At 53.6% G+C, this 23,946-nt stretch overlaps 1 protein-coding gene across 8 annotated transcripts in view; it reads left to right on the top strand.

Annotated features, from left to right (window-relative positions):
* Positions 1-23,946, top strand: part of TNXB (tenascin XB) — a 71,074-nt gene that overhangs the window by 11,624 nt on the left and 35,504 nt on the right. For 5 of the 8 annotated variants that reach the window (XM_035295289.3, XM_035295287.3, XM_035295288.3 and 2 more), the window contains 10 exons: positions 73-1,911; positions 2,324-2,439; positions 8,605-8,761; positions 8,937-9,200; positions 9,995-10,735; positions 11,871-12,239; positions 13,245-13,541; positions 15,913-16,203; positions 16,563-16,868; positions 18,851-19,183. In XM_035295289.3, the coding sequence (XP_035151180.3) occupies positions 73-1,911; positions 2,324-2,439; positions 8,605-8,761; positions 8,937-9,200; positions 9,995-10,735; positions 11,871-12,239; positions 13,245-13,541; positions 15,913-16,203; positions 16,563-16,868; positions 18,851-19,183 (4,713 nt within the window). The remainder of the gene's footprint in view (positions 1-72; positions 1,912-2,323; positions 2,440-8,604; positions 8,762-8,936; positions 9,201-9,994; positions 10,736-11,870; positions 12,240-13,244; positions 13,542-15,912; positions 16,204-16,562; positions 16,869-18,850; positions 19,184-23,946) is intronic. The other 3 variants (XM_078368836.1, XM_035295292.3, XM_078368835.1) reach the window with 1 other exon arrangement.

The raw sequence follows: 23,946 nt of genomic DNA, 5'->3' as shown, positions 1-23,946 counted from the left end.
CTAGGAGCACTATATAGGCTCAGCGTCTCTCCCGGGAGAGAGACTGAGGCCTGCCTCTCTCTTCTACTCCAGGTCAGACAGATGTGCGGAGCCTCTGCAGTCTCCATGGTGTGTTTGATCTGAGCCGCTGCGCCTGTTCCTGTGAGCCAGGCTGGGGTGGGCCCACTTGCTCAGACCCCACAGATGCTGAGATGCCTCCCTCCTCACCACCATCAGCCTCAGGTTCCTGCCCAGATGACTGCAATGATCAGGGTCGCTGTGTCCGCGGTCGTTGTGTGTGCTTTCCAGGCTACGCTGGCCCCAGCTGTGGCTGGCCATCCTGTCCCGGGGACTGCCAAGGCCGTGGGCGCTGTGTGCAGGGCGTGTGCGTGTGCCAGGCAGGCTTCTCAGGCCCCGACTGCAGCCATCGCTCCTGCCCTCGGGGTTGCAGCCAGAGGGGACGCTGTGAGGACGGGCGCTGCGTGTGTGACCCCGGCTACACTGGCGAGGACTGTGGCACGAGGAGCTGCCCGCGCGGTTGCAGCCAGAGGGGGCGCTGCGAGAATGGGCGCTGCGTGTGCAACCCCGGCTACACTGGCGAGGACTGTGGGGTGAGGAGCTGCCCTCGGGGCTGCAGCCAGCGGGGACGCTGCGAGGACGGGCGCTGCGTGTGTGACCCCGGCTACACTGGCGAGGACTGTGGTACGCGGAGCTGCCCCTGGGACTGTGGCGAGGGCGGGCGCTGCGTGGACGGCCGCTGCGTGTGCTGGCCCGGGTACGCGGGCGAGGACTGCAGCACGCGGACATGTCCGAGGGACTGCCGGGGCCGCGGGCGCTGCGAGGACGGCGAATGCATTTGCGACGCGGGCTACAGCGGGGACGACTGCGGCGTGCGCAGCTGCCCTGGCGACTGCAACCAGAGGGGACGCTGCGAGGACGGCCGCTGCGTGTGCTGGCCTGGGTACACTGGACCTGACTGCGGCTCGCGCGCCTGCCCACGCGACTGTCGAGGTCGCGGACGCTGCGAGAACGGCGTGTGTGTTTGCAATGCGGGATACAGCGGCGAGGACTGCGGTGTGCGCAGCTGTCCTGGGGACTGTCGTGGCCGCGGCCGCTGTGAAAGTGGCCGCTGCGTGTGTTGGCCGGGGTACACAGGCCGGGACTGCAGCACGCGCGCCTGTCCTGGAGACTGTCGCGGTCGCGGGCGCTGCGTGGATGGCCGCTGCGTGTGCAACCCGGGCTTCACCGGTGAGGACTGTGGGAGCCGTCGCTGTCCCGGGGACTGCCGTGGGCACGGCCGTTGCGAGGACGGCGTGTGCGTGTGTGACTCAGGCTACTCAGGGGAAGACTGTAGCACGCGCAGCTGCCCCGGGGACTGCCAAGGCCGCGGCCGCTGCCTAGATGGGCGCTGTGAGTGTGAGGACGACTACTCTGGCGAGGACTGTGGGGTGAGGCGGTGCCCGCGCGACTGCAGCCAGCACGGCGTGTGCCAGGACGGTGTGTGCGTCTGCTGGGAAGGCTACGTGGGTGAGGACTGCAGCATCCGCACCTGCCCCTCCAACTGCCACGGAAGGGGCCACTGTGAGGAGGGGCGCTGCCTGTGCGATCCAGGCTACACTGGCCCCACCTGTGCCACCCGCACGTGCCCAGCTGACTGCCGTGGACGTGGGCGCTGTGTGCAGGGAGTATGCATATGCCACTTGGGCTATGGCGGTGAGGACTGCGGACAGGAAGAGCCTCCAGCCAGCGCCTGCCCTGGAGGCTGTGGGCCCCGGGAACTGTGCCGGGCAGGCCAGTGTGTGTGTGTAGAGGGCTTCCGAGGCCCTGACTGTGCCATCCAGACATGCCCAGGGGACTGCCGTGGCCGAGGAGAGTGTCACGATGGCAGCTGTGTCTGCAAAGAAGGGTATGCTGGTGAAGACTGCGGGGAAGGTGAGCAGCCAGCCTTCCCCAATGTGCTCTGGGACTGCAGTTCTGTGAACAGGAGCCATGGGGAAGACCTGAGCCTGAGGAAGAGTGGAGGGAGAGCATGTCATTTGGAGGAGCCAGTGTCACCAGGGGCAGCGGAACCACAGGGGTTGCCAGTGGGCACGACTGGCCTTCAGATCTCTGAGGATCGGGTTGGGGCCCATTTAGTTGCATTTAGGGAGATTTTGTGCTCCTGAAGATGGAGGGAAGGTGAAGGAGACCCAAGCCCTGCTCAGCCCTCTGGCAGCTATTCCTCACTAACAGAGAGGAGTGGAAGTTGGGATGGGCCTGTTGGATGTCCCTGAGTGAAAGGGGCTGCGGGTGAGGGTGGCTGCCTTGTGCTAACCAGCTTTCCCTACCCCATTCTCTTGGGCAGAGGTGCCAGCCATTGAAGGCATGAGGATGCATCTCCTGGAGGAGACAACAGTTCGGACAGAGTGGACCCGGGCTCCTGGCCCTGTGGATGCCTATGAAATTCAATTCATCCCCACGGTGAGAGACATGCCATGCTCCAGGAGTAGACTAAGTGGGCAGGACAGGGTGGGGGTCAGGGCTTACCTCCTGCAGGAAGTTCCAGGTAATCATTGGTTGAATCCAGATGGCTGGGTTCCAGAAGCTGCCGTAAAGACCTTCTTAGCCTGCTTGACACTGGGTACTGAGGCCTCTGCAGCATCTCCAGCAAGCATTGGTCCCATGCAATTGGAACACCTGGCAACAGAGAGCTCAATACTTCCTTAGGCTGTGCAGTCCATTGTTGGTCATCACTGTTAGTTGTGATTGTTGTTGCAGAATCCCAGTCTGCCCTCATTCTAACACTGTCTGTTGGCCCTGGCTGGGTATTCATCAGTAGCTGGAATGCTTTTTGCTTCCCCTGTGTCCTACCCCACAGGCCTTCAGGTGGGGATACCAGCCTGGTGTCTTCATTCCTCAGGCAAAACCTCCCGGTTTCTTCACCCCTTTCCCCTAAGTCTTTGTTCTCTGAATCTTTACCTTCCTGTGACTCTTGCTTTTTTCACGTTCCCCCAAAATGTGGGGGCAAAGAGGGGCCCACTGGCTTAGCCTGGATTTCTCAGCCCTTTTCTCAGAGTCAGCATATATATATATATATATATATATATATATATATATATTTTTTTTTTTTTTTTTTTTTGAGATGGAGTTTCGCCCTTGTTACCCAGGCTGGAGTGCAATGGCGCGATCTCGGCTCACTGCAATCTCCGCCTCCTGGGTTCAGGCAATTCTCCTGCCTCAGCCTCCCGAGTAGCTAGGATAACAGGCATGCGCCACCATGCCCAGCTAATTTTTTGTATTTTTAGTAGAGACGGGGTTTCACCATGTTGACCGGGATGGTCTCGATATCTCGACCTCGTGATCCACCCGTCTCGGCCTCCCAAAGTGCTGGGATTACAGGCTTGAGCCACCGCGCCCGGCCAGAGTCAGCATATATTAACTTGTAGTCACACAAGCGGGCAGCTGTTTTGGTCATATTTGTTTTTTTAAGTAACTTGTCATTATAAAAGTAATATAGGCCCAGTGCAGAAAATTTAGAAAACACAGATTAGCCAGGAAAAAAGATGGAAGGAAGGGAAGAAGAAAGGTAGGAAAGAAGACAACATTCAACTATATACACTTTTTCTTTTCACCTAAATATAGGCCTTTGCATTTGGCCCTGTTCAATGTTATCTTTTTAGTTTGGGCCAAGCTGTCTAGGCTGTTGCAATAATTTTGAGGCTGTGAACTTCATCTCCCACCTCCTTGTCATCAACACATGCAAACTAGTTTTTTCTCTGTCTCCCTCCAACTTGCTCTTTTTTTTTTTTTTTTTTTGAGGCAGTGTCTCGCTCTGTGGTCCAGGCGCGAGTGCAATGGTGCCATTTCAGCTCACCGCAATTTCTGCATCCCAGGCTCAGGTCGTTCTTCACCTCAGCCTCCCGAGTAGCTGGGACTACAGGCATGCACCACCTTACCCTGCTAATGTTTGTTTTTTCAGTAGAGATGGGGTTTCTCCATGTTGCATGCCCAGGCTGGTCCTGAACTCCTGGGCTCAAGCTATCTGCTCACCTCAGCTTCCCAAAGTGCTGGGATTACAGGCATGAGCCACCACACCTGGCCATCCAGCTTGCTCTTAAAACATTAGAGGGAACACCCTAAGGACAAAGCCTTGTGGTCACTCATTTGGGACCTCCCTTTGTGCAGATTGGGCTTTTAAGAAATGGTCACTTCCCCAGCTCCAAATCTTCTGACATTTCTACCATCCAACTCATGTTTTCCTGCATCATCCCACAAATGCCATAGGGTGTGGGCCATGCCACCCTCATCTTCATCAGCTGAGCCAGGACTCTGTAAAAAGAACTCCCTGGACCTGAAGCCTCGGATGGCTCTAGGACAGAAGGGGGCAGCTCAGAGGGACTGTCTGTCATCCTCACTCCACTTTGCCTTGTCTTCTCATTATACCCCTCAGGCCAGACCCCTACCGTGTTCTGTCTCACCTCACTCTAGCCAAAGCAGAAGCAGAAATCTCTACTTTGTGGTGCAACTGAGATAGCTTGGATTTTTCTCTTTGCTTAAACATCTTTTTTTTTTTTTTTTTTTTTTTGGTTATAAAAATAATTTAATCACGGGACAAGAATTTGGCAACTAGAGAAAAGAAAAACAATTTGGCTGCTGCTCACTAAAACAAGCACTGCTAACATTTTAAAGTGTTTCTCCCACTCTCTTCTTCTCTGTGTACATTATTTACATAGCTCTAATCTTGAAAGGGTGGGACTTTGAAAAGGAACTTTCCTAAGAACTTCAGGGAAAGAAGAATTAAAATAAACACTTGAGATAAGAGGAGCTCTTAGTGCAGCAGATGTCTCCTGCTCTGAGTGAATAAATACAAACCCATCCTTGGTGTCGTCAAGGCGCCGCTTTCCACTTGAAGCCCTAGACCTTCACCCTCGCTCAGAGCCAGGGTGGTGGTGCCAGGTTGGCCTATGCCAGGCTTGGCCATGTTCTTAGCTCATCCATTCTGCTCTGGGTATGGGTGTCTGTCACATTCTGGGTCTTTTCTGAAACTGGGTGTGGAAGACACTCCTGTAAAATTGGTTCCCCAGAAACTCCTCTTGGGCCTGGGCTACTGACCCTCACACTATGCTTTCCACTCTCTGTAGCTGGCCCCTGGCATTGTACCTTCTGCCTTGGCAAGTGTTTTCTGTCCATTTCTGTGGGCACAGAGTATATTGAGTAGCTGTCTGTCCTCTTGCTGCTGCTGTCATCCTAGAAGCCTATCTCTATCTCTCTCCTTCCCTCTTCCCAGAAGCACTTCTCTCTCAAAGCCCAAACTCTGCTATTCCAGATCAAGGAACACACCTAGTTATTGGAATTATTGTTACTATTATTATTATTTTGAGATGAAATTTCACTCTTGCTGCCCAGGCTGGAGTGCAATGGTGGGATCTTGGCTCACTGCAGCCTCTGCCTCCCGAATTCAAGCGATTCTCCTGCCTCAGCTTCCCGAGTAGCTAGAATTACAGGCGTGTACCACCACGACCAGCTAATTTTGTATTTTTAGTAAAGATGGGGTTTCTCCATGTTAGTCAGGCTGGTCTTGAACTTCCGATCTCAGGTGATCCACTTGCCTCCACTTCCCAAAGTGCTGGGATTTCAGGCATGAGCCGCCGCACCCAGCCGTAATTATTTTTCAGAATGCCAAAGAAGGTTTCTCCTCTCCCTGCATATGTGGCATTGTTACTCTGACTCAGTGATTCTCAAAGTGTGTTCCCTGGACCTGCAGCATCAGCATCACCTGAGGGTATGTTAGGAATGCAGATTGTCAGACTCCCCTCCCCAGATATGCTGAATCAGAAGGTCTGGGCACAGAACCCAGTAACCTGTATTGCACCAAGCCCTCCAGGTGATTCTGAGGCATCTCCAGCCTGAGGCCCACTAAGTGAAGGAATGTTGCTATTCTGCAGAATGCTAGCTCCTCTATGAATGTGAGAGAAAGCATAGGGAATCTGAGGGAGGTGAGTTCCTGAATCAGAAAGAAATTCAGATATTCCTTGTCTGGGTGTGTTCTGCAGCCTGGAAACCAGGGTCATGCTAAGTGTTCACTGGGACACAACACCTTGCAGCCTCCAAGAAGTTTTTGCTTGGGTCTAGTCTAAAAACAGAGATGTATTGGAATAAGGTTTAAAACTTGCCAAGAACAAAATCAGTGAAGCAGGCCGGGCGCAGTGGCTCCTACCTGTAATCCCAGCATTTGGAAGGCTGAGGCAGGAGAATCACTCCCAGCATTTGTAAAAATACAAAATTTTTAGTAGAGTGGTGTATGCCTATAATCCCAGCTACTTGGAAGGCTGAGGCAGGAGAATCACTCGAATCCGGGAGGTGGAGGTTGCAATGAGCCAAGATCATGCCATTGCACTCCAGCCTGGGTGACAAGAGCAAAACTCCATCAAAAAAAAAAAATCAGTGAAGCAGCCAAGCTTTACCAAGGGGCAGAGCCAGCTGCCAGCATCTGTTTAGAAAGCCCATTTCAGACCAGCAAGATGGTGCTAGGAGACGTGGGAGACATGGGCTAGGTTGATGGACTTTCAGGGGACTATTCCTAGGTGGATCTCAGGAGGAACCAGGAGGTGTCTAAAGAATAATATAGGTTGATCTTATGGAAGAAGGAGAACTCTGGGGCTAGGCTTGCCTCACTGAAAGAACGAGACATCATCAGGGAGCATCCAAGTGTGTGTGTGTTGAGGCAGTGGGGATGGGGTAGGTATGGATAAAGAGAAAGAGACACAAACACAGAGAGAAAATGAACAAAGAAATTCTGGGAAGGGTAAGGATTTCATGGGTCTTGAGTTGAGGTTAACCCAAGGCTTCCTAGGCTGGGGTATACTAGGGCAGGGTGAGTAGGAGAGGGATGGAGGTCCTGTGTGTCTAGGAAAATTTTTCAGCCCAGAAAACTGACAAAGCTTTATTTCATCCTCAACCCAGAAATCTCTACGTGGCCTTCTCATCTGGTTTTATACTTTAATATTTACTATGTTGATTTCCCCACAGTTCTCTTGGTTTAGGAGAGTACCTTTTGAAATTTCCAATCCTACTTGGCTAAATGGAGGTGTCCCCATCACGGCCAACATAGCTAAGCAGAACAGAGCGTCCTTAGCAGCTGTCCTGGCTGGACAGCGCATCAAAATGTGGGGCTGTTAGAATGCTCACAGGTGTCCAGCTCCTCCTGTTTCCCTAGCAGTGGGCGCTCTAGGAGACCCTGCCTGGAGCAGGGCCAGTAGCCAGTAGATTTCCTTTGGTGCCACCACACATAATCATAATACCTTAAATGTACACTTGTAGGAGGGTTGTTTTCTCACAGGCATTTGCTAAGCATAGAGATTGTTTTAAGTATCTCATAAAATTCAAGATGTGGCCATATGTTTAGCTACTAGAGTATGAGCTACCTGAGGACAGGGACCATATATTTTATTTTTGTGTCTCCAATGCCCAGCATGATACCAAGTACAAAATCAACAATCAGGAAACATATCTGTGGAACTTTAAGCAGATGGGTCTTGTTTTGAGGAGCTTACGCCGGGCATGGTGGCTCACGCCTGTAATCCTAGCACTTTGGGAGGCCAAGGTGGGTGGATCACCTAAGGTCAGGAGTTCAAAACCAGTCTGGCCATCATGGTGAAACCCCATCTTTAAAAAAAAAAAAAAATTACTTTGGGAGGCCAAGGCGGGGGGATCATGAGGTCAAGAGATTGAGACCATCCTGGTCAACAAGGTGAAACCCCGTCTCTACTAAAAATACAAAAATTAGCTGAGCATGGTGGCGCGTGCCTGTAATCCTAGCTACTCAGGAGGCTGAGGCAGGAGAATTGCCTGAACCCAGGAGGTGGAGGTTGCGGTGAGCCGAGATCGCGCCATTGCACTCCAGCCTGGGTAACAAGAGCAAAACTCCGTCTCAAAAAAAAAAAAAAAATTAAAGAAAAAAAAAAGAGGAGCCTATAAGTCTGATGAAGAGATAAAAAAAAGTCCCTCAAGGGGAGGGTTGTAATGTGGGTCACAATCCTATTACACAGCCATGAGCAGGCATCTGCCGGGAGGTTCAGGCTGAGGGAGACCCTTTAAGGAGAAAGTGCAACTTGAAGGGGTATCCTTGATCTACTTCATTTGTTCTGAAAGGACTGAGCTTAGGAGAAGCCTCCTCATGCCCAGGTAGTCAGAGTTGCTAGGGCAAAGCCGGAGGGAGAGTCCTGATGCGTGTTGGGTGGAATTTTGGCAGATGAACAGGGGTGCCCATGAGAGGGGATTCTGGGATCACACTGCCAGGGCCTAAATCCTTGGCACTTTCTTGGTGTTGGTGACCTTGGCAGGATACTTGTCCTTCTGTGTCTCAGTTTTTTTTTCTGTGAGTTGGGACTAATAGAACTGTTTCATAGGGTTGTTGTGAGAATGAAGTGAGTTCACATATGTAAATGGCTTAGAACAGTGGCTGGCAAGGAGTTAGTGCTCTCAGCATGTTTGCTGTTACTGCCTGTGCTCCCCAGCTTTTACAGGGCCGAGTTCCACACAGTCCCAGTTGACACTGTTTAGAATTGGAGAAAGAAGAGATAAGGGGGATTGAGCAGCAGAGGCGAGAGTACCAGCCCCTGAACCACCTGGTGCTCCCTCTCACAGACAGAGGGGGCGAGCCCCCCATTCACAGCACGGGTTCCAAGCTCTGCCTCAGCCTATGACCAGAGAGGACTGGCCCCTGGACAGGAGTACCAGGTCACCGTCCGAGCCCTTCGAGGGACCAGCTGGGGCCCTCCTGCCTCCAAGACCATCACCACCAGTGAGAGCTGGGGCTGCGGGGACTGGCATCCTGGGTGGAGATCTGGACTGGAGAGGGAATCTGCCTTCCAGAAGGAGATGGGAGGGGCTGGATGGGGGCTAGGCTCTTGGAAGGAAAGCTGATGACTGAAGAACAAGACACCCACCTGAGCCCTCCTCTCTTTTAACTTGGCTAGTGATCGATGGGCCCCAGGACCTCCGAGTGGTGGCTGTGACGCCGACAACACTGGAGCTCAGCTGGCTTCGTCCCCAGGCCGAGGTGGACCGATTTGTGGTGTCCTATGTCAGTGCTGGCAACCAGAGGGTACGGCTGGAAGTGCCCCCTGAAGCAGACAGGACACTGCTGACTGACCTGATGCCAGGCGTGGAATATGTGGTGACTGTCACAGCGGAGCGGGGCCGGGCAGTCAGCTACCCAGCTTCTGTCAGGGCCAACACAGGTATGGCTGGCCAGAGGTTAGGGAAGCGCCCTGGTTTTCCAGCCTTGGATCCTCCTTCTCAGGAGCCCAGGCTCAGGGCTCACAGGCTCCTCTGAATGCATCTGGCAGGTGTGGGGCAGTCTTCAGGCACCTGCTGGGGGCCTTGCTCTGTCCTGAGGCCACTGGGGAGACAGAGCCCTCAGATGCCTGGAGTACTATAGGAAGGCTGCAGGTTAGACTACGGAAGGAACCGCCCCAAGGAGAGAAGTGAATAGGAGATGCTGTCTGATCCAGCCAGTTAAGGGACGTTCTTATTTACATTTAGGTACAGGGACAGGCCTTGTGCTGATAGATTTTGTGGGACTGGAATTAGGCAGATTAGAGATCATCAGTCCTCTTGCCTTCAGGATTGGGATTGCTGGGAGATGGGTCTCACAGCAGTGATTTTCCACTAAACCTCAAGGTTTCTTAACAGATACCTGGATATTTCTTTTCTTTTCCTGTGACGGGGGACACCCACCTCGCTGTAGCTCATTTTCTCTTCCCCCACTCCCCTTTATCTTCTTCAGCTACAGGGCCCCACCCATGGGCTTGTCTCTTCTTTCTAGGGCACCAACAGTGGTGGGCTTGGAGGGGGATGGGGGGACTCGGGGACACTGACCGATTTCCCTCCGTTCTCTTTCTAGGTGGGGCTGGGGCACAGGGAAGAGGCCTCTGGCTCTGGTGGGAGGGATAGGGGAGGGGCTGCCGCGGGGAGAAGTGCCGGAGGGAGCTGCCACTGACTTGTTCTCCTCCCCTTTTTCCGCTCCTGGCAGCACCAGGCCACTACAGTTACCCGGAGGTGCGCCCCCCATCCCCGCCCCGCAAGCCCCAGTCCCGGCCAGCCCCAGCCCCGCGTCCCCCACAGTCCCCTCGGCCCTCGAGGCCCGCAGAGGAAGGCGAGGAGGAGTCCCGGCCCCGGCCAAGCTCGTCCCAGCCCCCACGGCGGTCTTGGGGCAACCTGACTGCCGAGCTGGGCCGCTTTCGCGGCACGGTGCAGGACCTGGAGCGCCACCTGCGGGCTCACGGCTACCCACTGCGGGCCAACCAGACTTACACGTCGGTGGCGCGCCACATCCATGAATACTTGCAGCGGCGTCGGGCGGCCGCCGCCCCCGCAGGCTCCCCCGCACCCCCGCCCCGCCACCCCCGCCCCACCGCCAGCCCCGACCCCGGCACCAGGAAGCGGGACTCCAACCAGGGCATCTACGGCCTCTCACCTGAAGGCGTCGACCGGGTGGCTGCGCCCCGCCATCCCAAGCCTGAGGTGCTGGGCAGTTCCGCTGACGGCGCGCTTCTTGTGTCTCTCGACGGGCTCCGCGGCCAGTTCGAGCGCGTGGTGCTGCGCTGGCGGCCTCAGCCGCCTGCAGAGGGCCCCGGCGGTGAGCTGACCGTGCCGGGCACCACGCGCACCGTCAGCCTGCCGGACCTCAGGCCCGGCACCACCTACCACGTGGAGGTCCACGGGGTGCGGGCGGGGCAGACCTCCAAGTCCTACGCCTTCATCACCACCACAGGTAGCGTGGGCTGGGGCCACGGGACACCCATCCCCTGTCCAGCCTCACCTGCCGTTGGAGCCTGCATTCACGAGTTCCTCCCCTGCCACCCCCCACTGCACACTCCTACCTTCAGGCCCTACCTGGTTCAGGCTCCAGGGGGCCCCGGGACAAAGCACCCGTCCAATGTCCCTAGAAGACGTCTTCACCCCAAAGTCCTGGCATCATCCTGTGGATGCCTAAGGTCAAGGTGGCCCCGTCTTTGGGGTTCCCAGGTCGCTTCAGGATTGCTATTTTAGGCAATAGACCGGGATGTGGTTGGGGCACCTGCAAAGATTCACTGGAGTGGTTTGAGTGGGCTGGGAATTGAAAACAGTGATTCCCGCTCTGACTCACTGTGGTGAGGGTGGCTGATGACTGTGGTCAGTGGTTACTGTTTTCCACAATTTGGCCTTGACCTTGAAGAGACACATCAGAACTGTGTGGGGGTGGCCTGGGTGCCATCAGGCAGCAACCGGATGTGGGGGATGAAACCACTGCTTCTTGAGCTGGCTTTTCAGACCTCCTGGCTCACTTTATGCTGGTCTCTCCCACAGGAACGATGTCTGGGCTTGGGGAAGGGCACCCTGTGGCTGCTGTGGGAGGGTGGTGGACCTCTTCTTCCCCCGTAGGGCCCAGATGCCACCTGACCTGGATGTCCACCCCTACGCCCTCTCTTTCTTCCCACTGCCCACTCTCCTCTTGCATCCTCCCTCTCTAACACCACTGTCTTTCTTCCAGGCTTCTCACTGCAGCACTAATGGAAGCCACCTGACCACTACCCAGTGCGGGGGGGCGGGAGTGTATGTGGGGAGGGGCATGGAAGTCTCTGGAAGCTGGAGGTCATGGAAGCCTTGTGGGATGAGGGATAGCAGAATTTATTTTACTTATTATCTGCCTGAAGCACAGGCCTGTCTGCTCAGGAATGGTAGATGGAGGTGTTGGGAGGACTGGCTGACCTTTGGGAGGAGGGGTGGCCCAGGTGATGGAACCAGAAGTAGAAGAGTGGAGGGTCTCGAGGCTGTTAAGAGGCTGGAGGGCAGAACCTGAGGACTGGGGATTCCTTTCTAGTTCTCATACTGGACTCTCCTTTTTTTCTCACCCTGTCTCTTCCTAGGGGCCTCACCCTCTGGCCTCTTGGGGACTACTGACGAGCCTCCTCCCTCAGGCCCCTCAACAACCCAAGGGGCCCAGGCCCCTCTCCTGCAGCAGCGCCCCCAGGAGCTGGGAGAGTTGAGGGTGCTGGGCAGAGATGAGACAGGGCGCCTCCGTGTGGCCTGGACCGCCCAGCCCGACACCTTTGCCCACTTCCAACTACGCCTGAGGGTGCCCGAGGGGCCGGGGGCACACGAGGAACTGCTACCAGGGGACGTCCGCCAGGCTCTGGTGCCTCCACCCGCTCCTGGATCCCCCTACGAGCTGTCACTTCGTGGGGTCCCTCCTGGGGGCAAGCCCTCTGACCCCATCATGTACCAAGGCATTATGGGTACATCCTGGACTTTGCTCAGATCAGTATCCTGAGTTTGGGGAAGAAGCTGGGGCTATTGGGCCTTCAGAGGTGGGTGGTGAGGGTCCAGTGAAAGGCAGGGGTGATGTTTGGCGCTGGATAGTAGGAGGAAAGGAAAGAAAAGGAATTGCAGGTTCATCGGGAAGACAATGGAGGGGGATCTTAAAACAATGATAAGGGTAGGTGGGGAGAGGCGAAAGAGGCAGAGGAAAAAAGCTCCACGGTGGGACAGAGATTCCAGGAGAGAGGCTGAAGGTCCCTGGCCCTCCACCTGTAGCTTTCCTTGCACTGTCCCCTGCCCTCACTCTTCGGTTGCTCCTCTACCCTTCCCTGCCCTGCAGATCTTTCAGGGTGGGCATGGGAAGGCCTCTGGACACTGACCCTCAGCTCCCGACACTGTCCCTGGAGCCTGGTTTGCAGTGGACAGCAGTCCATGGTTCCATCAGCCAGTTTCTTCTGGGGGTGAAGACTCCTTGCAGGAGGGGGCTCCACAGCCATCAGGACTTCAGACATGGATGATGTTTGCAGGGCCAGTGAAAGACAGGGCCCAGGGCACCTGACTTTCACACTCCCTCTTTGTTCCTCTCTGTGGGATCCCAAGCTCACCTCTGGAAGAGATCCTGGTGAGAGAGAGAGTAGCTCAGGTGGGCGGAGGAGCCTTCAGACTCCTCTGAAGCTGCAGCAGGGAGGCCTAAATCTCTCATGCAGAACCAGGGGGGACCTGAAACCCCTCAAAGATCCTGGTGTGCAAAGGGACCAAGACCTTGTGAGAGATGGAGAAACTGTCAGAAGGGAAGGAGCGGAGATTGAGAGGGAAACGTCCCTCTTCCAGGAGAGCTGGTCACAGAGGGCTGAGGGGCAGGGAAATAGAGTCTTCCAGGGAGGGAGCTATCCAGGATGGAGTGAGGTGGGCAGGGGAGAGGGAAGGAGACACAAAAGAACGATTGAGTCCGCTGTGCTTTGCTTTTGGCTCCCAAACTCCAGACACAGATGAGGAGAAGCCTGGGAAGTCCTCAGGCCCACCACGCCTGGGTGAGCTGACGGTGACGGACAGGACCTCTGACTCCTTGCTCCTGCGCTGGACAGTCCCTGAGGGCGAGTTTGACTCCTTCGTGATCCAGTACAAGGACAGGGACGGGCAGCCCCAGGTGGTGCCCGTGGAGGGGCCCCAGCGCTCAGCTGTCATCACCTCCCTTGATCCTGGTCGCAAGTACAAATTTGTCCTGTATGGGTTCATTGGCAAGAAGAGGCATGGTCCCCTGGTGGCTGAAGCCAAGACCTGTGAGTGACAACACTAACACCCTGCCCTCTGTACTGCCCTGAAGTAGGTTTTCTCAGTGCTTTGGGAACCTATTTGGGAGCTCCAGGAAAGCTTCTTGGAGGCAGTGGTGCATGAACTGAATTCTGAAGGGAAGGTAGTGGTGGGGCGGGCACAGAGGTTGTCACACCTGCGGGAGCCACGGTGAGTGAGGTGGGGAGAGCATGGCCAGTAGGAGAATCACTGTCACAGTTTCTTCCGGCTGGAGAACAGGGCGTGTGGGGCTGCCAAAGGGCCTGGTCTCAGGGCTTTCTGGTTTGTGCCGAAGGGCTTGGGCCTCATTTGAAGGCCCCTAGAGGGCATCTGAGGGGGTGAAGTGGGAGAGTGATGTGACTAGATATTTATCTTGCAAATTGCACTGTGGCTGCTGCTGAGACTAGCTGGAGATGTGAGTTAAGAGCTGGTAAGGGCTGGCAGGGTGGATCCTGCCTATAATCCTAGAACCTTTGGAGGCTGAGGCCTCCTCAAGCAGGATCATTTGAGGCTAGGAGTTTGAGACAAGCCTGGCAACATAGCAAGACCCCATCTCTACTATAACAAAAGATATTAGCCAGGTGTAGTGGTGCATGCCTGTAGTCCCACCTACTTGAGAGGCTGAGGTGGGAGGATCACTTGAGCCCAGAAGACTGAGACTGCAGTGAGCCATGATTGTGCCACTGGACTCCAGCCTGGATGCTATCCACGTTCTGCACAGAGCAACACCCTGTCTCAAAAAAAAAAAAAAAAAAAAGACAGATTGGCTGGGATGTGGCAGTGGGGCTGGATGTGGGAGGCGAAGGAAAGCAAGGCATACCAGGCAGCCCCTAGGATTCTGGTTGAGACAGTTTCATTCCCTGAGGCACGGAGCAGCAGAGGTGTGGAACAACGCCTTAGATAAACTTAGATCAACATCTAAGGGACACTTACATAAATATCTTTTGTGCGTTTATTAACAGTTAATTGTGATCAAGATGTTCTCTAAGTGGATCATAACACTTACTCCTTAAAGCACACCTAGGAGGCATGCTCACTTTATAGATCAGGAGAATTGAGGCACCAGGGTAGCAGTGTGGGGCTGGGGAAGAGACAGGGCTCTGGAACCCTGGAGACCGCCGACACTCAGAGCAGAGGCAAAGGAACAAGAGCCCGCAGGGTAGCTTGAGGAGCGACTTGCAGGGAGGGGCAGAATCATGGAGGGGGCCGTTCTGGACTCCAGGAAGGAGGGCGTGGTTGGACTTGTCAGATTCCAGAACAGTGATTCAAAGGCTATGGAGCATCCACAGATTTAGCAATGGCAAGGTCAGCACTGGCCTCCATGAGAGCTGCCTGGTGGCAGGGTGAAGCTGGATTGGGAGGGCGAAGGAGACGAGGACATGGCTACAATCAGTGTAGGCATCACTTTCTGGAATCCACGCTGGGAATGCGAGCAGAGGGAAGATGGAGGCTGGAGAGAGATGCACGCAGAAAGCGGGGGAGGCATGTGACAGTAGCCTGTTGAAATGCTGATGGCACAGCCACTGGGGAGTGAAGGGTCAGTAATGCAGGTGGGGGAGTCCACCCATGGGTCAAAGTTCCCGAGGAGGAGGGCTGCAGCATAGGTGAGGGAAGCTGTTTCACATTAAAACACTTCAAGGATTGTGCTCTCCTCTCTTGGAGAAGCAGCCAGCTAGTAGTTAGGCTTGGAAGCAGTGGAGGTTGTTCTGGGAAGATTTCCCTGGCTGTGGACATGTGAAAGGGCCTGGCTGGGCTCCCTTATTTCTCTCCACTGCTCCAGGTTGTGGATGGAGGCAGAGCCACACTGGTCCACACAGTGCTTCCATGCCATTTGGAAGAAGGCACCCATTCCTCTAGTGACCCCCCCCACCCCCTGTAGGTGTGACATCTCATCCAAACCCCAAGCCCCAGTCCCAGGCTGCCAGTTCAGCACCTGGCTGGATCTTGTTTACAGCTCCAGAGAGGAAAGAGGAGCTCTTGTTCCTTTGCCTCTGCTCTGAGTGTCGGCGGTCTCCAGGGTTCCAGAGCCCTGTCTCTTCCCCAGCCCCACACTGCTACCCTGGTGCCTCAATTCTCCTGATCTATAAAGTGAGCATGCCTCCTAGGTGTGCTTTAAGGAGTAAGTGTTATGATCCACTTAGAGAACATCTTGATCACAATTAACTGTGTGCTCCTCACCAGGGCACACAGCTCAGCAAGCAGAATGTTGACTGAATTTCAGTTTCTCTGTACTCCCTCAGCAAGTGTGCTTTTGTGCAGTGAGCAACCTGCACAACCTCACACAGCATCCCTATGTGGGACTTGGCTTCCCCATTCTCCTTTGACCCAAGTCTTTCCTTTCTCTCTACCCGCTCTTCCTAGTGCCTCGGACTGACCCAAGTCCAGGGACTCCACCCCGCCTGGGAAACCTGTGGGTGACAGACCCCACCCCAGACTCATTGCACGTCTCCTGGACTGTCCTTGAGGGCCAATTCGACACCTTCATGGTCCAGTACAGGGACAGGGATGGACGGCCTCAAGTCATACCTGTGGAAGGGCCCGAGCGTTCAGTTGTTGTCTCCTCACTGGACCCTGACCACAAGTACAGATTCACTCTGTTTGGGATCGCAAACAAGAAGCGGTATGGGCCTCTCACAGCCGATGGCACCACCGGTGAGTAGCGGCCACCGAAGCCCCCACGTGACCCCCTCTCAGCCTTATGCATACTTGCCTTTAGCCTGAAACTAGCTGGAGTCCCCCAGCAAGACAGCTGACTCCAGCATCCTGGCCCCACTCCTGGGCTGAGGGCAGCCAGACTCCCCCGCACTGCTGGGCCCCTTCCATCCCAAGCAGCATCTCCCCAAGGCCCTGAAGGTGTGTCATACCCTGGCTATGTCAAGCTGCCCAGGAGTTTAGCATTTAAATTAATGGGGTAGTGACCCCCCCACCCCCTGTAGGTGTGACATCTCATCCAAACCCCAAGCCCCAGTCCCAGGCTGCCAGTTCAGCACCTGGCTGGATCTTGTTTACAGCTCCAGAGAGGAAAGAGGAGCCCCCCCATCCCGAGTCCCTGGAGCAGCCCATCCTGGGGGAACTGACAGTGACCGGTGTGACCCCAGACTCCTTGCGCCTCTCATGGACGGTGGCCCAGGGCCCCTTTGACTCGTTCATGGTCCAGTACAAGGATGCACAGGGGCAGCCCCAGGCAGTGCCTGTTGCGGGGGATGAGAACGAGGTTACCGTCCCCGGCCTGGATCCAGACCGGAAATATAAGATGAACCTCTACGGGCTTCGTGGCAGGCAGCGTGTGGGGCCTGAGTCTGTGGTGGCCAAGACTGGTGAGTCATGGCTGCCAGGCCTCCCTCGCCTGCTAGCCCCATCCTGCAAGCGGGACTTGGCTGGGGCTCCTTCCAGCCTCCCTCCACCTTCGCCTTCTCAGCTCATTTTGCCAAAGCCTCCACCCACGTCCTCCTCCACTGCTCTCCTGTCCTCTGCATGCCAGGTCCCCTCATCCAACCTCCAGCTCCTCATCTTTCTCAGCCTTACTCTTCATCTCCAAGGGCAGGTACTGTTTCCCCCATTCAAAGCACCTGGACTCATCCCTCCACCCGGGGCTCCACTCGTCCCTCCACCCCACAGATGTCCTCCCCATTTAGTCACTGTGTTCTCACCCCACAGTTTTTTTTGTTTTGTTTGTTTGTTTGTTTTTGAGACGGAGTTTCGCTCTTGTTACCCAGGCTGGAGTGCAATGACACAATCTCGGCTCACTGCAACCTCCGCCTCCTGGGTTCAGGCAATTCTGCTGCCTCAGCCTCCTGAGTAGCTGGGATTACAGGCACACGCCACCGTGCCCAGCTAATTTTTTTATTTTTAGTAGAGACGGGGTTTCACCATGTTGACCAGGATGATCTCGATTTCTTGACCTCGTGATCCACCCGCCTCGGCCTCCCAAAATGCTGGGATTACAGGCATGAGCCACCGTGCCCGGCCATCACCCCACAGTTTTTACCAGGCTCCTTCATGGTATGGTTGGGGCCATGGTTGCTTCTGAGCTTCTGTTACCTGCTCCCCACACCCTCCTGCTATTTCTGCGGTGTTGAGGTGGCAGATCCAAGTGACAAGAGCACCATATTTCTTTAGCCTTTTTGCAGCATGAAGAGGACCCCTCCCAGCTCCTGACTCCTTAACTCCCAGCCCGCTTGGAACAGGGCAAAGGGATGGCATTGAGCTCAGCACCCCAGCCTGTTCCTCCATGTGCCCAGCCTTTCCCTGTGCAGTGCCATTCTCATGGCCTGTGAATTCTTTGATGAGAGATGGTGTGGATAGTGGTCAGGAGCAGAGACCCACGCCAATGCCTGAGTCTCACTACCACCCTTGCAACTTACTTCCTGTGGACCTTGTGCAAGTTGCTTAACCCCTCTGTGCCTCAGCTTTCCCTGCTGTCAGGTGGGGATGATAATGAAGCTGTTGCAATTACATGCATTAATATATGGATAACACTTAGAATAGTGCAAGGAGCAGCAAAATCTTTTCAGAGTGAGCTGCAATTTCTCCCTGACTCTCTCACTTCCCAGTAATCTTTTTTGCTCCCCACCTCCCTCCCTTCCCCTGGGTTGTCATTCGTGCCAGTTCTTTCCTCAGTCTATCCCAAATTAGTCCCCCATGTACAAGGGAGTGGGTCACTGAAGGGCTGGCTTCCCTTGTGCCACAGTCTCCCCACTCCATGGAGCCTCAGCAGAGACCTAACTGCAGGGGGCCAGCAGGTGCCCACAGGGCTGTGATTCCAGAACCAGCCAGGGAAGGGCCCTTTCTGGATCCCACTCACCCCAGAATTTTTCTCCCACTCCTGCCCAGAGCCCCGCCTTAGCAATTCATTCCTTGGGGTCAAAGGGGAGGGAGGGGCAGGGCTGCCTGGGGAGGCCGTAGCAGGAGCACATTCTGTGGTCCGATCCTCGTATGAGGGGTGCGGCAGCCAGAGTGCCGTGGGGAGGGCATAGGTGGGAAGAGCCTCACTGCCCTTCTGGCTGTCTGAGGTCAGCGCTGTAGGTGAACATGGTTTGGAAGAACCCTCAGAAGCTTCCTCTCTTCCCATCTCAGCTCCTTTTTCAGACATGAATGGAGACCCATCACCTGCACAGAACCCACCAGAGCAGGATGGGGTAGGGGCTGTCTCAGCCCTCTCCATCCATGAGTGACTGAATGTCGAATACAAACGCTACAGAGCCCCTGAGCCCACAGCATGAGGGCATCTCCGTGGCTATCCCCTGTTGGCAGTAGCAGCAAAGCCAGCAGCCTTTTATGCCTCTGTCTCTTCTCTCAGCTCCTCAGGAGGTTGTGGACGAGACCCCCAGCCCCACAGAACCCAGCACAGAGGCCCCAGAACCCCCCGAGGAGCCACTCCTGGGGGAGCTGACAGTGACAGGAACCTCCCCTGACTCGCTGAGCCTCTCCTGGACCACCCCACAGGGCCGCTTCGACTCCTTCACCCTGCAGTATAAGGACAGGGATGGGCGGCCCCAGGCGGTGCGTGTCAGGGGTGAGGAGAGCAAGGTCACCGTCGGGGGCCTGGAGCCTGGGCGCAAGTACAAGATGCACCTGTACGGCCTCCACGAGGGGCGGCGCGTGGGCCCAGTGTCCGCTGTGGGCATGACAGGTGAGTGAGGGGCAGGAGCCTACTCTGGTTCTCTTTCACTGCTGGCTCCCAGCTTCCCTGTAGCCAGTTGCTCTCCTTGCTCCAGTGGAGTCTTGAGGCCACCTGCCAGGGGAACACCTAGAAAGAGCACGTCACTGGGGACTGGGGCACCACCAGCTTTCATGGCCCTGAGCAAGTTTTTTTTTTTTTAATATTTTATTACACTTTAGGCTCTGGGTTACATGTGCAGAACATGCAGGATTGCATTGCCAGCAAATACATGGCAATGTGATTTGCTGCCTCCATCCCCGTCACCTATATCGCATTTCTCCCCATGTTATCCTTCCCCAACTCCCTACCCACTGCTGTACCTCTCCTAGTCCCCCCCACAGACCCCAGTGTATGATGCTCCCCTCCCTGTGTCCATGTGTTCTAATTGCTCAACACCCGCCTATGAGTGAGAACACGTGGTGTTTGATTTTCTGTTCTTGTGTCAGTTTGCTGAGAATGATGGTTTCCAGGTTCATCCATGTCCCTACAAAGGACACAAACTCATCGTTTTTTATGGCTGCATAATATTCCATGGTGTATATGTATCACTTTCCCTGTCCAGTCTATCATCAATGGGCATCTGGGTTGGTTCCAAGTCTTTGCTATTTTAAACAGTGCCACAATGAACATACGTGTATGTGTCTTTATAATAGAATGATTTATGATCCTTTGGATATATACCCAGTAATGGGATTGCTGGGTCAAATGGAATTTCTATTTCTAGGCCCTTGAGGAATCACCACACTGTCTTCCACAATGGTTGAACTAATTTACACTCCCACCAACAGTGTAAAAGTGTTCCTATTTCTCCACATCCTCTCCAGCATCTGTTGTCTCCAGATTTTTTAATAATTGCCATTCTAACTGGTGTGAAATGGTATCTCCATGTGGTTTTGATTTGCATTTCTCTAATGACCAGTGATGATAAGCATTTTTTCGTATGTTTCTTGGCCTCATATATGTCTTCTTTTGAAAAGTATCTTCATGTCGTTCGCTCACTTTTGAATGGGTTTTTTTTTTCTTACAAATCTGTTTTAGTTCTTTGTAGATTCTGGGTATTAGCCATTTGTCAGATGGGTAGATTGCAAAATTTTTTTCCCATTCTGTTGGTTGCCAGGTCACTCTAATGATTGTTTCTTTTGCTGTGCAGAAGCTCTGTAGTTTAATTAGATCCCATTTGTCTATTTGTTGCCAATGCTTTTGGTGTTTTAGTCATGAAGTCCTTGCCTATGCCTATGTTCTGAATGGTTTTGCCTAGGTTTTCTTCTGGGGTTTTTATGGTGTTAGGTCTTATGTTTAAGTCTTTAATCCATCTGGAGTTAATTTTAGTGTAAAGTGCCAGGAACGGGTCCAGTTTCTGCTTTCTGCACATGGCTAGCCAATTTTCCCAATACCATTTATTAAACAGGGAATCCTTTCCCCATTGCTTGTTTTTGTCAGGTTTGTCAAAGATCCGATGGTTGTAGATGTGTGGCATTGCCTCTGAGGCCTCTGTTCTGTTCCATTGGTCTATATCTCTGTTTTGGTACCAGTATCATGCTGTTTTGATTACTGTAGCCTTGTAGTATAGTTTGAAGTCTGATAGTGTGATGCCTCCAACTTTGTTCTTTTTGCTTAGAATTGACTTGGCTCTGTGGACTCTCTTTTGGTTCCATATGAATTTTAAGGTGGTTTTTTCCAGTTCTGTGAAGAGGGTCATAGGTAGCTTGATGGGGATAGCATTGAATCTGTAAATTACTTTGGGTAGTATGGCCATTTTCACAATATTGATTCTTCCTAACCATGAGCATGGAATGTTTTTCCATCTGTTTGTGCCCTCTCTTGCAAGTTTTAAACTTTTTTTCTTTCTTTCTTTTTTTTATGAGATGGAGTTTCGCTCTTGTTTGCCCATGCTGGAGTGCAATGGTGCAATCTCAGCTCACTGCAACCTCCACCTCCGGATTCAAGAGATTCTTCTGCCTCAGCCTCATGATTAGCTGGGATTACAGGCATGCACCACCATGCCCAGCTAATTTTGTATTTTTAGTAGAGACAGAGTTTCTCCATGTTGGTCAGGCTGGTCTTGAACTCCCGACCTCAGGTGATCCGCCTGCCTTGGGCTCCCAAAGTGCTGGAATTACAGGTGTGAGTCACCATGCACGGCCAAGTTTAAAACTTTCTACATCTCTGTTTCCTTGTCCGCAAAATGACACCTACCTCACAGAGCTATTGTGAGGGTTAAGTGAGTTAACAGATGTAAAGCATTCAGGATGGGCCTGGCAAAAGTAAACGTGCTGCCAGTGTCTGCTGTGAGAATTGCTATTAATATTCTTACTTTGGGGTCTGCTTTGTCCGCTGTAGCTGGTTCAGTTGCTTGGTCAGAATGCACATGAATCTAAAGCCATACCATCCTGAACGTGCCCCATCACCTCTGATTTCAGAAGCTAAGCAGGGTCAGGTTGGTTAGTACTTGGATGGGAGAATGTGCATAAGACATTGGCCTCTTCATCAATGCAGCTCGAAGCAAGCTTTCTTTTCCTTTCTTTCTCTCTCTTTTTTTTTTGAGACTGAGTCTTGCTCTGTCACCCAGGCTGGAATGCAGTGGTACAATCTCGGCTCACTGCAACCTCTGTCTCCCAGGTTCAAGCAATTCTCCTGCCTCAGCCTCCCGAGTAGCTGGGATTGCAGGCACGCGCCACCACACCTGGCTAATTTTTTTATTTTTAATAGACAAGGGGTTTCACATGTCAGCCAGGCTGGTCTCAAACTCCTGACCTCAAGTGCTCCACCACCTCGGCCTCCACAAGTGCTGGGATTGCAGGCATGAGCCACCACTCCTGACCACGAAGCTTTCTTTAATACTCATTCAGCGAGTGATTTTATAGCAAAGAAGACCATCCCTTCCACCCTCTCTCTCTCAGGCCTGGTTACAGGGTCACATCCACTGCCATGCAGGACCAGCCTGGGCATCTCCTCTCCAGGGCTTCAGCCCAGAGTGGGCAGCAGTGCCTCTGGGACCCTCCTGCTGACTTACCCGGTCACAGGGAAGGGAATCTCTTTTTCCTTTGCTCACAGAAACAAAGACACTCCTTTCTCAAAACAACTTATACAATAAGGAGCAAGACTGCAAACGTAGAAGTAGAGAAAGAGATAGTTTTCTTTAATTCCACCAAGCTCAGCTTCATCATGACGTGGTTGATTTTTTTTCCAGAACTTTCCACTCTCTATTTCCTTTGCCTCAGTCAGCACTGAGAAGAGGGAGAGGGCAGAGCCACCCTGAGTGACTCTCCTTGAGGCCTGAGGTTGTAGGGTGGAGGCTGGTGCCAGGCCCAGACATGCTGCCAGGGCTACTCCTGGAGTGATCCTCCCTCTGCCCCTTTGTCCCAGGGACCCACACTGGGCTCTGTGAGGCCTTGTGCCTGGTCCCTGGGGGAAGGATGGGCTCTGTCAGGCACCGACTGAGGCGGTGCAGTAGAGATAAATGGAATTTGGGAATCTGACAAACTGAGTTCCTCCCTGACTTCTCCTGTTCTCGGCTGTGTGCTCTTTTTTTTTTTTTTTTTTTTTTTTTTTTTTTTTTTTTTTTGCTCTGTCGCCCAGGCTGGAGTGCAGTGGCGTGATCTTGGCTCACAGGAAAATCTGCCTCCCATGTTCAAGCAGTTCCCCTGCCTCAGCCCCCACCCCCCAAGTAGCTGGGATTACAGGCACCTGCCACCACACCCAACTAATTTTTGTGTGTGTGTTTTGATTTGGTTTTTTTGAGTTGCAGTCTTGCTCTGTCACCCAAGCTGGAGTGCAGTGGCATGATCTCGGCTCACTACAACCTCCACCATCCGGGTTCAAGCAATTCTCTGCCTCAGCCTCCCAAGTAGCTGGGATTACAAGCACCTGCCATCATGCCTGGCTAATTTTTGTATTTTTAATGGAGACTGGGTTTTGCCATCTTGGCCAGGCTGGTCTTGAGCTTACCTCACATGATCTGCCCACCTCGGCCTCCCAAAGTGCTAGGATTACAGGCATGAGCCACCATGCCTGGCCTAATTTTTGTGTTTTTAGTAGAGATGGGGTTTCACCATGGCGGCCAGGCTGGTCTCAAACTTCCAACCTCAGATGATCCGCTTGCCTCAGCCTCCCAAAGTGCTGGGATTACAGGCATGACCCACCTCACGCAGCCAGCTGTGTGATCTTAAAAAACTTACCTCCTGTCCGGGAACCTCAGCTTCCTCATATTCAGGAGGGAGTAAACGCCATTCAGTTCATTGTCACGGTTAGAGGTGGTGATGTAACATGTCTGGCATCTTCTCAGCTCATTCATTTTTTGCTCAGACCTTCCCACTGGGGAATCCCTGTATATCCATGTTTTAATGCTGGATATTTTGAAACATGGACTTTATACATCCTGGATAAAATAGATGAGGGCCTTTAGGAAAGAAATGGGCATCAGTGTGCATTATCAGAGCAGCAAGGTGACGAAGCAGCTGGAGCCCGCCAGGCTGGGGCTGTGCCCGGCAGCGCACACAGTGCAGTTGTCAGCGGGAGAGGTGCATGGAGCTCATTAGACACATTTTGAAATTGGAAAAAGACTGTCCCACATGTAGCATGGGGACTGCCAGAGTCATGAATCGTTATAATCACACCTTTCCAGTTAAGCCAAACCACCAACAATAAAGCTTGATGGCGAAGGACAGTTTCATTCCCTTATGGAAAGAAGTGTAGAGAGGGCGGCCAGGCGCTGTGGCTCATTCCTGTAATCC

Source organism: Callithrix jacchus, chromosome 4, assembly GCF_049354715.1.
Source record: "Callithrix jacchus isolate 240 chromosome 4, calJac240_pri, whole genome shotgun sequence".
NCBI lineage: Eukaryota > Metazoa > Chordata > Mammalia > Primates > Cebidae > Callithrix > Callithrix jacchus.
This window is presented reverse-complemented; position numbering and strand designations above follow the sequence as displayed.